The sequence below is a fragment of the Brienomyrus brachyistius genome, chromosome 9 (assembly GCF_023856365.1).
Source record: "Brienomyrus brachyistius isolate T26 chromosome 9, BBRACH_0.4, whole genome shotgun sequence".
Lineage (NCBI taxonomy): Eukaryota > Metazoa > Chordata > Actinopteri > Osteoglossiformes > Mormyridae > Brienomyrus > Brienomyrus brachyistius.
In genome coordinates this window covers 9,492,536-9,504,629 of record NC_064541.1, presented here as the reverse complement: position 1 = coordinate 9,504,629, position 12,094 = coordinate 9,492,536, and the positions used below count along the sequence as shown (strand labels likewise).

Below are 12,094 nucleotides of genomic sequence, written 5' to 3'. Positions count from 1 at the left end.
CACAGATGGAGGCATTACATGGAGAACTGCCGCAGCTTTCCTTCGATGCCCCGATGCCGCATACACATCCTGGTTGAGGGCGGAGCCTATGTCACGGGTGCCACCTGAAAGAGAGGCCAAACGGCATGGTTACCCACAAGGCCACACTCATGATTCGCATATTGTCATCTAATGGAGACAAATAATGACCCCCAACATCAGACAAAACCAAGGGGGGGGGGGTGTTTCCATACCCACATCTTCGATTTTCCAGGTTTTCCTTTTGTGCGGGTAGTTTTTTTTTTTTTTTAAGTCACAAACACCCAAAACTGTACAACACTCATCGAATTTGGGGGTGGGTTGACAATAAATGAAATTCCCAAAAGAGCAAGGCCTGATGGGAAATATATTAATTATAACATAACACTGCAAGAAACAAAGCAATTAACAGCAGCTTGATGCCCTGTGTATGGGAATATCACACCTTAAATGGTAACAAACAGCGGGATTTGGACCACTCTGGAGAAAGGCTTGCACTTGAGGCATTTTCCCATAATACCACTAGTTTTAACAAACACACAGTCCTATTTGGCAGGAGAGTGCGGAGGTAACGACGCAGGGGGGGGGATTCAAACAGCTGATGACCTCATTCTCTGACAGAGGGGAGTGGGGCCAGGATGGACTGGATGATTCCTTCTAATATAACTCCATAAAGGTGACCGAGCTCCATGAGAACTGAAAACAAGGCCCCGTCCAGCGATACTGACCCCCACCCCCCACAGCAAGGCCCCCATCCAGGTACACTCTCCCCACTAACCCCCCCACGTTACATGACTCCTTATTATAGCACTCTCTCTAAACATGTAAACGTGCATCACAAGCTGAGAAGAAAAGCAGGCGGGGGGGGGGGGGGGGGGGGGGTCACTTGAGATGCGGAACGGTCGGCATGGAGCTCCCTAGATGAGGGCCCCCACTCCTGGATTCAGCATTCTGCCACTTTTTTCTGTCCTTTATTTTATTTTTTTTGTCAGCAGGGGTGGGGGGCCGGGGGTGTGAAACACTTGCTGTGTCCGTGTCTGGGACGAACGCCGCTTCACTCGCGGGATGAATAGCCTGTCCCCACAGGAAGTGACATGTAATGTCATCCCAGAATGACAAATGCCTTTTGTGCTGTAGGTTTCAGTTGCTTGATAGGGAGAAGGGAGGACAGTGGGGGGGTGTCATTTCACCAAGCCAAAGTTGCTCCTCCGTGCCAAAAAACTGGGGCAAGAAGTTTTTTGCACTCCTCCCCGTCCGACACACACACACACACACACACACACACACACACACACACACACACACACACACACACACACACACACCACACACACACACACACACACACACCATAATCTCGGCAACCAGGTCAGGACAATACCACTGCGGTCTTTCCACATGAATAAGCGAGACCATGGGAGCTTGTGAAGGCAGTCAGGACAGGAATTGTATTGGTGTGGCGCTGGACCGTACTTCCAAACAGAGGGAGCTAAGAGTGAACTATTCAACCAATTAACTCGCAATAGGGATGGTGTCTCTCCTTTAGGTACATAGACAGGGCTAATACTGTTTTATCACACAGGGAAAGTCGGTAAGAAGCTAAGGCAGCATTTCCAGTCCGGTCCTCGTTGGGCCCACAGACAGGCACGTGACAAGGTCTTATGGGGCCAAATGTAACCAGACTAGGGGTCACAGAGGGTCAAAAGAAAGCAGTGACATGTGACACTCCCCCCCCACCCCAAAGAGATTCTCCATTTTGCATTTGCCCCCCCACCATCTCAAAACTCAACTCCGTAGGACGTGCGGACTATATGAAATATGATCAACTAACCCCCCCCCATGCCGTTCCTTAACACATTAGCTCCTCGCTAGGACTCTTTGGGGATGGGGGGGGGGTCATTACAGCCTGGCCCCTCTCAGGTTAGCCCCAAACAATGCCTCTGGTATGCCACGAGCCCTTTCCACGCGATAATGATGTCTGACCCGTCTCAGTTAAATAAAAGAGCTTTGCATTTTTAAAAAACTCGCGGGGGGGGCGTCACACGCTAGTGGTGAAATACCACACCACATAATGAGCACCTGCCCCATCCTCCTGCAGTTACGGACCTCAGAGTGCCAGGACAAGCTCCTAGTTTATTAATTTCTCACCCATCCATCTTTCTCCTGCTCCCCCCCCCCCCCAAACTGGCCAGAATTTTCCACTGGGTCAAGGTTGTGCTACTGTTGTCATGGCGTCCTCGGTAACCGGGTAACAGGAGAGCAAGACCGGAGCCGTCACCCAACACCGAGCACGGGCCGCACCCCTGCCTTTCAGAGCCGCGGCCTTGAGTTACACCCCCACCCCCTGCAGGGAGGCTCCTTTTCACTCTGCTCCCAGGTCCGAGACGAGGCCTGGATTGCTTGCCCAAGGGCGGACATGGTGGGTTTCAGGGCCAGGGAGTATCCTGTTGTGAACTGAGCGACTGGGGCATCGAGGACGGGGTTACGGTTTCTAAGTTTCGTTTCTTGCCGTTTTTCTTTTTTAAATCTGCGTATCCCATCCGGCGTCTTTGCGTGCAGAAACGAGGTCGAGCATGGAGTCAAAGCTGAGGATGAAGAGGAGCCATTTATCCGAACGGCGAAAGCAGGAACACTTAGACGGGGCAAGTCAAACGGCCTCCTCCCTCATGTGCTCCATCCTCCTCCGAAAACAAGCGCCCCATTTAGTGATGGAGGGGCATAGGGGCAGCTGTCGGCGACACGCGAGGCGGACGGGGGCCACGGGGGCCACCGGGGCCAGCCCCGAGGTGCCAACAGATGACATCATGTCAATGGCACTTGCTATGAGATTTGGGCACCCCCCCCCCCCCCCCCAGAGTCTCCGAAGCAGAAGCCTGGAGCAAGAAGCACCCTAAAGAGGGTCATTAGAAGAGCAGCGGGAATGACAAACACGCGAGCTACAAAAGGACTGGGCACAAGCATTTGCTAAGCAACCGGGTAACAAGGTATGGGCTAGACTGTGCAGTGCCCAAACCCCCCCCTACGTGAGTGACAGGCCCAGGGGCCTCGTTTATTCCTAGCCAGCAACCATGACGATAAAAAATAAAAACCATAACCGCGGGTAGCTAATGACTCCCCCTTCTCGTCCGGCTTAATAAGCAAATATTTCTATAGTGCAATAATTCAGGCCTCCGTGGAACTCAGAGCAGACAGCAGAGAAATATGTTTTTAATTGTGCCCCCCCCCCCCCTCCCGGCGACGCTCTAGCCGCGGCCGAGAGGCGGTACGAAGAAGAGCTTGTTACCGCTTGCGGCTGACGGCTCGTTGCCATGGAGACAGATGCAGAACCTGCAGAAGTGCTCCTCGCCTCGGTCTCTCGCGGTTTTATGAGCGTTGCGTGGAGACGGGGCCGGGGCCGGGGCCGGGGCCACTTCCCGCCATGTCACTTTGCAGAAAGAGCGGACAGACAGACAAGACCCCGCCCTCCTTCGCACGAGAGGACCTGCCTGCAAGCCGACGTCGTTAGTGACAGACGCACACAGGCGAGAGCTTCCTCAGCCGTCACCCTGCTAGACCCCACAGCTCAGAACCTGGGTTTTAACCCCAATCGTGGGACACGATCTGTCCCTGTGCCCCCCCCCAGGTCTATAAATAACCACAGCTGACGGGGCGGGGGGGGGGGCATTATTAAAAGCCGTGACACCAGTGCCTGAGATTGTTGCTGCATTGCAGTACTGCTCCAGACCTCCTTCGTGTCAGCCAGGCTGCCCTACCCCTCTCCCTCTGTCTCTATCCCTCTCTCTCTCCACTTCTCTTGCTCGCCATCCATACCAGACAGAAGCAGCCATCCATTAACCACCCCAGGAAGATCCAGACCAATGATGGATGCTGTGCCCGTGACCAGAAGGTCGCTGGTTCAAATCCCAGGGTTGGCAGAGCAGCCACACCTCTGTTGGGCCCTTGAGTAAGACCCTAACCCATACACTGCTCCTGGGACAGGACGACCCTGCTCTCTCAAACGTACTTTGCTTCGGATAAAAACGTCTACAAAATAAATAATTTGGAAAAAAGAAAAGCAAAGAAAGCCTGAAGACTGATTCTTGGGTATATTCCTTTATAGGCAGGCAGAAATACAGATCATATGCATTATTTCTCTTAAGTGAAAAATACTGTGACCCCACCTCCTGAGGGTCCCTTAAAGGCAGCGTGAGTTATTAACCTGGACGTGATTCAAAAGCCGCAGGAACGCATGGGAACTGAGGCTGAACTTTACGAATTCAGACAACTAAGGCCGTACCAATAACGAGCCACACAGACATCGGCCAAAAAAAGAAGCGGGTACGCATTCCTCTGTGTTCATATGCGTATTTTACTTTGCATGTTGCCTGGATCCTTACTTAGACGGTCACACTTTATTTTTCTAGGTCCCCATTTTTTCTGTAACATGCTGCCAAGAAGAGTGACCTGGGGACAGAAGCCACCAGCCAGGCTCTCCCTGTGACCCTCAGAGCCACTAAGAAGGTCTTCCCACGTTACGCTGCCAACCCACTGTCAGCGAAGGGGACATTACAGACGAGGAAGGGCGACGGGGCTCCAGGTGACAGCTAGCCGTTAGAATTTAGTGTTTGCGCTCAGGGCTGACTGACCGAAGTCTCTGAATGCTTTACAAACATTCTCCCAGCTTCTCAAGGGCTCTCAAAGGGCTGAACAGCCCTGCAATATCCACACTATCTGCTCTAGCTTGCAGCAAACCGTGAAACTCACTTCAAACTGGGACACTGCGATTACCTCACCACCACAGAGAATTTACAGTTACATGATAATAATTTTATTTAAAAAATCACTGGATCTATTGACATATACTAGTCCCAGAATTCCTACTTCATACTTTTTACAATAAGTAATACATTTTTTTATTTATGCTATTGTTTGAATATAAAACACAGCAAAATTTAATACGACAATGTCCATGTCCGGTGGTCCTGTCGGCATGAAAACTTACAAAACATGGTGTCAGAGTGCTGGTGAGAGTGTCATATTTGGAAACGTAATAATATATTTTTGGGGACAACTGTGATTATAGTCCCAGGACCCACATTTTTTCTCATATCTGGCCCAGATGGAGCCCATTTCAGCCCAGATCGAACCCATTTCAGCCCAGATCGAACGAACTTCAGGCTGAGTGGAGGACATTTCAGCCCCAAAGGAGCGTATTTAAGTCTCTGTCTGAGCTGATTTTAAGCACACACACACACACACACACACACACACACACACACACACACACACACACACACACACATATATATATATATATGAGAGAGAGAGAGAGAGAGAGAGAGATAAATATCTTTGGGGTCTGTCCTGGAGGCGGCATCAATCTGCAGGGGGGGGGTCGCTGTTTGCCATGTTACGGTGGACTGTGACATCACAGCGGTTGTTCAATATGAAGAACTTAAAGCAGCGGATAAACAGTTAATGACACTAAGTATATTACAATAAAAGATATCAAGCACTCACCTCTCCCCCATAACATCATACACAGTACTGTCTGCCTATTCGAGGTACATTATCTTCAAGTCCATGTATTGTGCGAACCGCGGTTCCGGAAGATGCCATCACGGTATGGCCTGGACTTCCTAGCCAGAGCGGCGCTACGTTACTGCAGAGCTCTGGGTGATTATTGGGGTGGGGGGGCAAAGGTACCCCAGACAGCCCTTCAGAACACCTGCCGACTCTAGCACCCCTGGTCAGGTCCCAGAAAGCCCCCAGGAACGTGACAGAACCTGACACCGGAGCCACACTGCAGCGAGCAACTGGTGAGGCAGCTGGTGCTGACCACCGCACCCAGAACCCCCCCAGGGCTGAGGCACATTCCTGTCTACACGGCCTACGCCAAATGATCACTGATGCGGGGGGGCTTACTTGACATACCTCTGTACAGTACTATGGCTGGCATTTTAGAAATGGGGGGGGAGCAGGCACAGCAGACATTTAAGCAATGTGACAAGTGGATGAGAAGGATAGAACCCCCCCCTTCCCCTGCCCGCCCCTTCTCCCATGGGACACAACCATGCATCACCCTGTGACCGGAACAAGGACATGGCCCGAAATAACCGGGCCTGTGTGTCTGTCAGCTGCGGTGCTGCAGGGACCTGAAGAGCCACGTGCAAGGATGGGAGGATGGGCTAGGAAGACAGAGAGAGAGAGAGAGAAGAAAGGATAGTGTTGGGGGACAGAGAAATGGGAGGATGGCACCTGAGGACAGAGAGACGGGAGGACAGCGGAGGACAGAGAGATGGGAGGATGAGGCTGGAGGACAAAGATGGGAGGATGGAGTTGGGGGACAGAGAGATGGGAGGATGGAGTTGGGGGACGGAGAGAAATGGGAGGATGGTGTTGGGGGACGGAGAGAGATGGGAGGATGGTGTTGGGGGACGGAGAGAGATGGGAGGATGGTGTTGGGGGACGGAGAGAAATGGGAGGATGGTGTTGGGGGACGGAGAGAGATGGGAGGATGGTGTTGGGGGACAGAGAAATGGGAGGATGGCACCTGAGGACAGAGAGACGGGAGGACAGCGGAGGACAGAGAGATGGGAGGATGAGGCTGGAGGACAAAGATGGGAGGATGGAGTTGGGGGACAGAGAGATGGGAGGATGGTGTTGGGGGACGGAGAGAGATGGGAGGATGGTGTTGAGGGACGGAGAGAGATGGGAGGATGGTGTTGGGGGACGGAGAGAAATGGGAGGATGGTGTTGGGTGACAAGGAGAGATGGATTAATAATGTGTAATAATACATCTTCTTTAGTGCTGACTGGTATATTTAGCAGTCTAAGCCTTGCTTGGCTATAGGTTAAAAAATAGGCCTCGACATAATTACCCATAAGTCTGTGGTACGGGGAACAGGGTGAGCACAGGAGGATGTCACTATTTTAGTGTCACAATCCAATTACAACTAATTAAAGTGTAGTTTGAGATTCTCCTAGACCAGTTTAGTAGGGGGGGGCTAGGCCTAGGGCTGGTATCTGTACTCTCGAGGGCCTGCTGGGGGACACCGGCGTCCCACGTGACGAGACGGAGGAGTGAACGCGGTTTGTTTCTAATCATGAGGACGGTGCCGATGGGGGAACAAGGAAGCACCACGGTGCGGCGCAGTGGAAGCCAATCAAGCGACAGGAGGCGGAGCCAGCCACAGATGACAGGCCGCCCTCGTGGGCGGTCACGCGTGTTCAGGTCAACACGCGTCACTTAAACCCCATCTCCAGCAGAGCGGGAGCAGGCTGCCAAATCCCCTCCCATCCCATCCCAGTCCACCTCCAATCACACGCAGCCATGTGCAGACAACAGGTTATAAAACTTGAGATGCCAATTAGCCTAATTAAAAAGTAATAAATAAAAACACCAAGCTGTAAGAACCTGCCGCCTACATGACTCAGCCATGCTACATCTGGATGTTTCTCTGACCCCCCCGTGCCCCCCTCCGCCCTGAGCCCAGCCCCCCCAACCCCCCACTTCAGAAGGCAGACAGTTCATGACAAGATCGCTCTGACATCCGTGACAAATTAGGTTATATTTGCCCCAGAGGCTGCGACGTTCATTTAGGTCCAATTAAAGCGCCAGCGTGAAACCCCCCCACCCCCCCCAAAAGGAGAGGGAGTTTGTTTTCTCCATTTTCTCACTGATGGCGATATGGGATACAGCAGCATCACCCAAATCCCAAACTCAACCTGTGTGTCACAGACCGTGGCCAAAGACTCTTGTACCCGAGTGATCTGACAATATTTATGGAAATCACGTTCACCATCATGCCCCCCCCCGCACCCCCGAATGTATATATTCAAATCTTGCAAAAATCACTGAAACACTTTGCAGGAACTATATTTATAACTTGCTTTCAAACCTGTGTTTCACAAAACTTAGACTGACAGCATGATCTAGGCTGGATCCCATAACGGTTACGGGTTAAAATTGCACTACGTTACCCATCCATCCATTTTCCAGACTGTGGGATGAAACCCCATGACGAAATGGAGAGAACATGCACACTCCAAAAGCACCGAGTCAGGGCCGAGACTCAAACTCTGGGCTAAGGTGTAAAACAGCAGCGCTAACCAACGCGTCAGCCCTATATTATTTTACATGAATTTTTATTGATAGTAACAGAAACCTGCAGCTGGCCACACAGAAGTACAACCTTAAGATTTCAAACTGTTTAGGAACTGGACCTTACAAAGCTGCATCAGCCCGGCTTTGTCGCTTTTGCTCCGCCTCTCCCACACCTCGGTCTGGAGCTGGACACAGGTAACACTCCCAACAATGGCTACTCAGCGTTCACCTCGTGTCAGAGACATCGCAAGACGTGGGACGCCCACAGAGCTGACCGGTGGGTCACAGACAGTTACACCTGCTCGTTAAAGCTTTGCCTGACAGGTGGGTGTGGCACACAACCACCACCACCCCCTCCCCCCGGCTCATATACACCTGTCAAGCTCCCCCCCAAGAAGAGAACTGAGGTCCGAACAGCTGCTCGATAAGCTGGCACACCGGAGGGAGACCTTGGGAAGATGGAGAGATGCCAGGGCAGCAGCTCGGGATGACTGACCCAGTTGGAGGGCCTTTAACGCATTACCACGCCCCGGGGGCCTATCTTCATAAACACGGCGTGAGGGGCGGCCAGAGCGAAGGCCTCACCTGCAGGTTTGGGCCTATCTTCATAAACACGGCGTGAGGGGCGGCCAGAGCGAAGGCCTCACCTGCAGGTTTGGGCCTATCTTCATAAACACGGCGTGAGGGGCGGCCAGAGCGAAGGCCTCACCTGCAGGTTTGGGCCTATCTTCATAAACACGGCGTGAGGGGCTGCCAGAGCGAAGGCCTCACCTGCAGGTTTGGGCCTATCTTCATAAACACGGCGTGAGGGGCGGCCAGAGCGAAGGCCTCACCTGCAGGTTTGGGCCTATCTTCATAAACACGGCGTGAGGGGCGGCCAGAGCGAAGGCCTCACCTGCAGGTTTGAGTGACTAACCAAAAAACAGGATATATAATCACAGATATCTCAACTTTAATCAAAATTAATTAATTAAAAAAACAATTAAAAATATATATCTTTACTATCAGCTGTCACTGGGTTCCTATCACTGCTACACCACAGTGCTCTCAGACTGGGACTGTTTATTTTGGTTCCAGTTGCTCCTCATTCCAAAGCCCCTCATGGGCTTTGAGGTACTTCCCCTTTCACTTCGCAGTCAGAATTCCCCAATGATATATGAACAGGCTGCAATAGGCAGCCATAGAAGCTACATTGCTTATATACAGAATTTCAATTTAATTTAATTTATTCAAAATAAGTCTGGGGGGGTTAAGATCTGACCCCGTATGCTTAAGACCTTAATAGTGTTGCTATGCTGACAGGCTGAAACTGCATTTTTAATTGGTTCAAAGGAGCCTGCCAATATAAAACAACGTCATCCTTTAATCATCCAATGACACCCGTACTCCTGGTAGCAGACCTCACCTCACGGCAACGTGGACGGCACCGATTACTCAAAACCGGAATGTGACGCACCATGTTTGTTCGTCCACTGATGCGGGTGCCTTTCCATGCCCTGCGTGCCAATAAGGTGGATCACAGAGGCCATCGGATCCAACACTCGTGTCAGGAGAGTGTGATGGCGACAGATCACATGTCAGGCGTGCTATGGTTACACCGTGAGAGCCAAACGGGCCAGGCACTCACCAGCACTTCCCAAAGCTACTCAGACACTGCCTAATGAACCTGCATGACAGGTACACGCAGAAGACCCCGCGTTCAGCATAAAGCGGAGCTTATCTCGCCTCCATCAAGAACCCGACAAAACAATGGGTGACGTAAACAAGGACTTATCGCCGCTGCTGTCGTCGCTGGCAGACCGGTAGGACGTTATCTTCTGAAACAACATCACAGTGGATAATCATCAAGCCACTCCTCTAACAATAAACCATCTCACTTAAGGACACCACCCCCCCTCCGCCCCCTGGAGAGGTGGAATTTGACCCTGCCGTGGAAATGTTTGCAGGACAGACTTTTCTCGGATATACCCGCTCTACCGCGGCGAGGAGAGACGAGCAAACGGCCGACTGGTCCACCTGCATTCTCAAACGCTTACAGTGGCTGGATTCAGACCAGATACAACCTCATGAATTTAGGGCACCATGAGCTGGAGTCATGCCAGGGGGATGCCAGTCTCTGCAAGCTACTGGTTATCCAGCACCACAGCGAAGTCACCAAATAACCAACACGTGTCACTCTGGGTTTATGAGCTCATATAACTGCTAATTATACCAGGCTGTAAAAGGACCCCCCCCCCCTTTATGACTTCATCTCCTGGAGGAATGTACGCTCCAAACCTACTGAGGAGGTAGGTCTGTTGGTGGGAAAACGTTAAAACCCCCACCCCAGGCTGCCCCAAGGACAAGAATTGTGGGGGTCTGTCACGACTTCAAATCCACACCCCCTCCTACATACGAGTCAACTTCCTTTCCAGGTGGCAGAGTTAGCATTTAGCACACCTTTCAGGCTGGTGGTAGTATCAAGCATATCCACAAAAGAGCTAGCATGTAGCACACATTTCGGGCTGGTCATTGTGTTGGGTATTTCCATGACAGAGCTAGCATCTAACGCATGATTCTCCTTGGTGGATGTGTTGGGTACTTCCATGACAGGGCTAGCATCTAGCGCATGATTCTCCTTGGTGGATGTGTTGGGTACTTCCATGACAGAGCTAGCATCTAGCGCATGATTCTCCTTGGTGGATGTGTTGGGTATTTCCATGACAGAGCTAGTATCTAGTGCATGATTCTCGTTGGTGGATGTGTTGGGTATTTCCATGACAGAGCTAGCATCTAGCGCATGATTCTCCTTGGTGGTTGTGTTGGGTACTTCCATGACAGAGCTAGCATCTAGCGCAAGATTCTGCTTGGTGGTTGTGTTTGGTATTTCCATGACAGAGCTAGCATCTAGCGCATGATTCTGCTTGGTGGTTGTGTTGGGTATTCCCATGACAGGGATAGCATCTAGCGCACATTTCAGGCTGGTGGTTGTGTTGGGTATTTCCATTGCAGAGCTAACATTTAGTGCATGATTCTGTTTGGTGGCTCTGTTGGCCATTTCCATTGCAGAGCTAGCATTTAGCACATGTTTCATCCTGGGAGGGTCCTGTGCCTTGAAAATACACCTTATTCTGTTCCCTTTGCTCAGACAAATCAGGAACAATCATTCGTATTAAAATATACACACAGAGTTGGGTAATTCAGGTCCAGAGTAAAAGTGCAGACTGGGATTTTGTTTCAGCCAATCAGTTGAATACTCCATGACTGTGACTCTCTATGCTCAACTGGTTGGTTGAAACAAAATCCCGGTCTGGACTTTTACTCTCTGGACCTGAATTACCCAACTCTGTATATCGATGTGTTTCCGGCACGTTCATTAAAAAACATAGATAACTGGGGAAAGACTACCGATTAACTGCCACATGCTAGAAGACCGTCACCGATTCCAATACATAAAGAGTAACTGTATAAGACAACACAAATATGACACATAGAAATGCTACCTACTACCTAAACTACTACTACCTATGATAAACCGCAAACTGTTAATATATTCAAGAACGACACACCGTCTTTCTTTTCATGTTTAAAATGTGCTCACACACCATGCCACGCACTCACTACGTCATTAATTAGTGAGGTCAGATACCAATGAGACATGTTAGAAATCAGACCCTTGAACAGGGAGGACAGAGGCATATCTCCAAGGGCAGAGCACAGATATGCAGATCGGTATGATGTGGGATCGAATCTCGAGGGGATAAGGAGATGGCCAAATCACCAAGGACGGCGCCCAAAAGTATAACTACACACTGGGTAGAGCCAGCCAGCCCCCCCCCCCCCCCCCCCCCCCCAAGGGCAGCTAGTGAGGGCAAAGCCACGGCTTTGGAGGAGTGGAGGACGGGAGGGGGTAACAGAGAAGCACGTTCCCCTGCCCTTTAGCATCCGTTAGCGTCCATCCCTCAGACGGGCTGACGGTGGCACTCTGCTTTCGGCATACCGATCCGGCAC

The 12,094-nt window shown here is 51.1% G+C and overlaps 1 protein-coding gene across 1 annotated transcript in view; it reads right to left on the bottom strand.

The window, feature by feature from the left end:
• Positions 1-12,094, bottom strand: part of LOC125748864 (protein MTSS 1-like) — a 45,652-nt gene that overhangs the window by 16,450 nt on the left and 17,108 nt on the right. Inside the window, 2 exon segments of the mRNA XM_049025523.1 lie at positions 19-74; positions 76-104. Coding sequence (XP_048881480.1) covers positions 19-74; positions 76-104 — 85 coding nt within the window.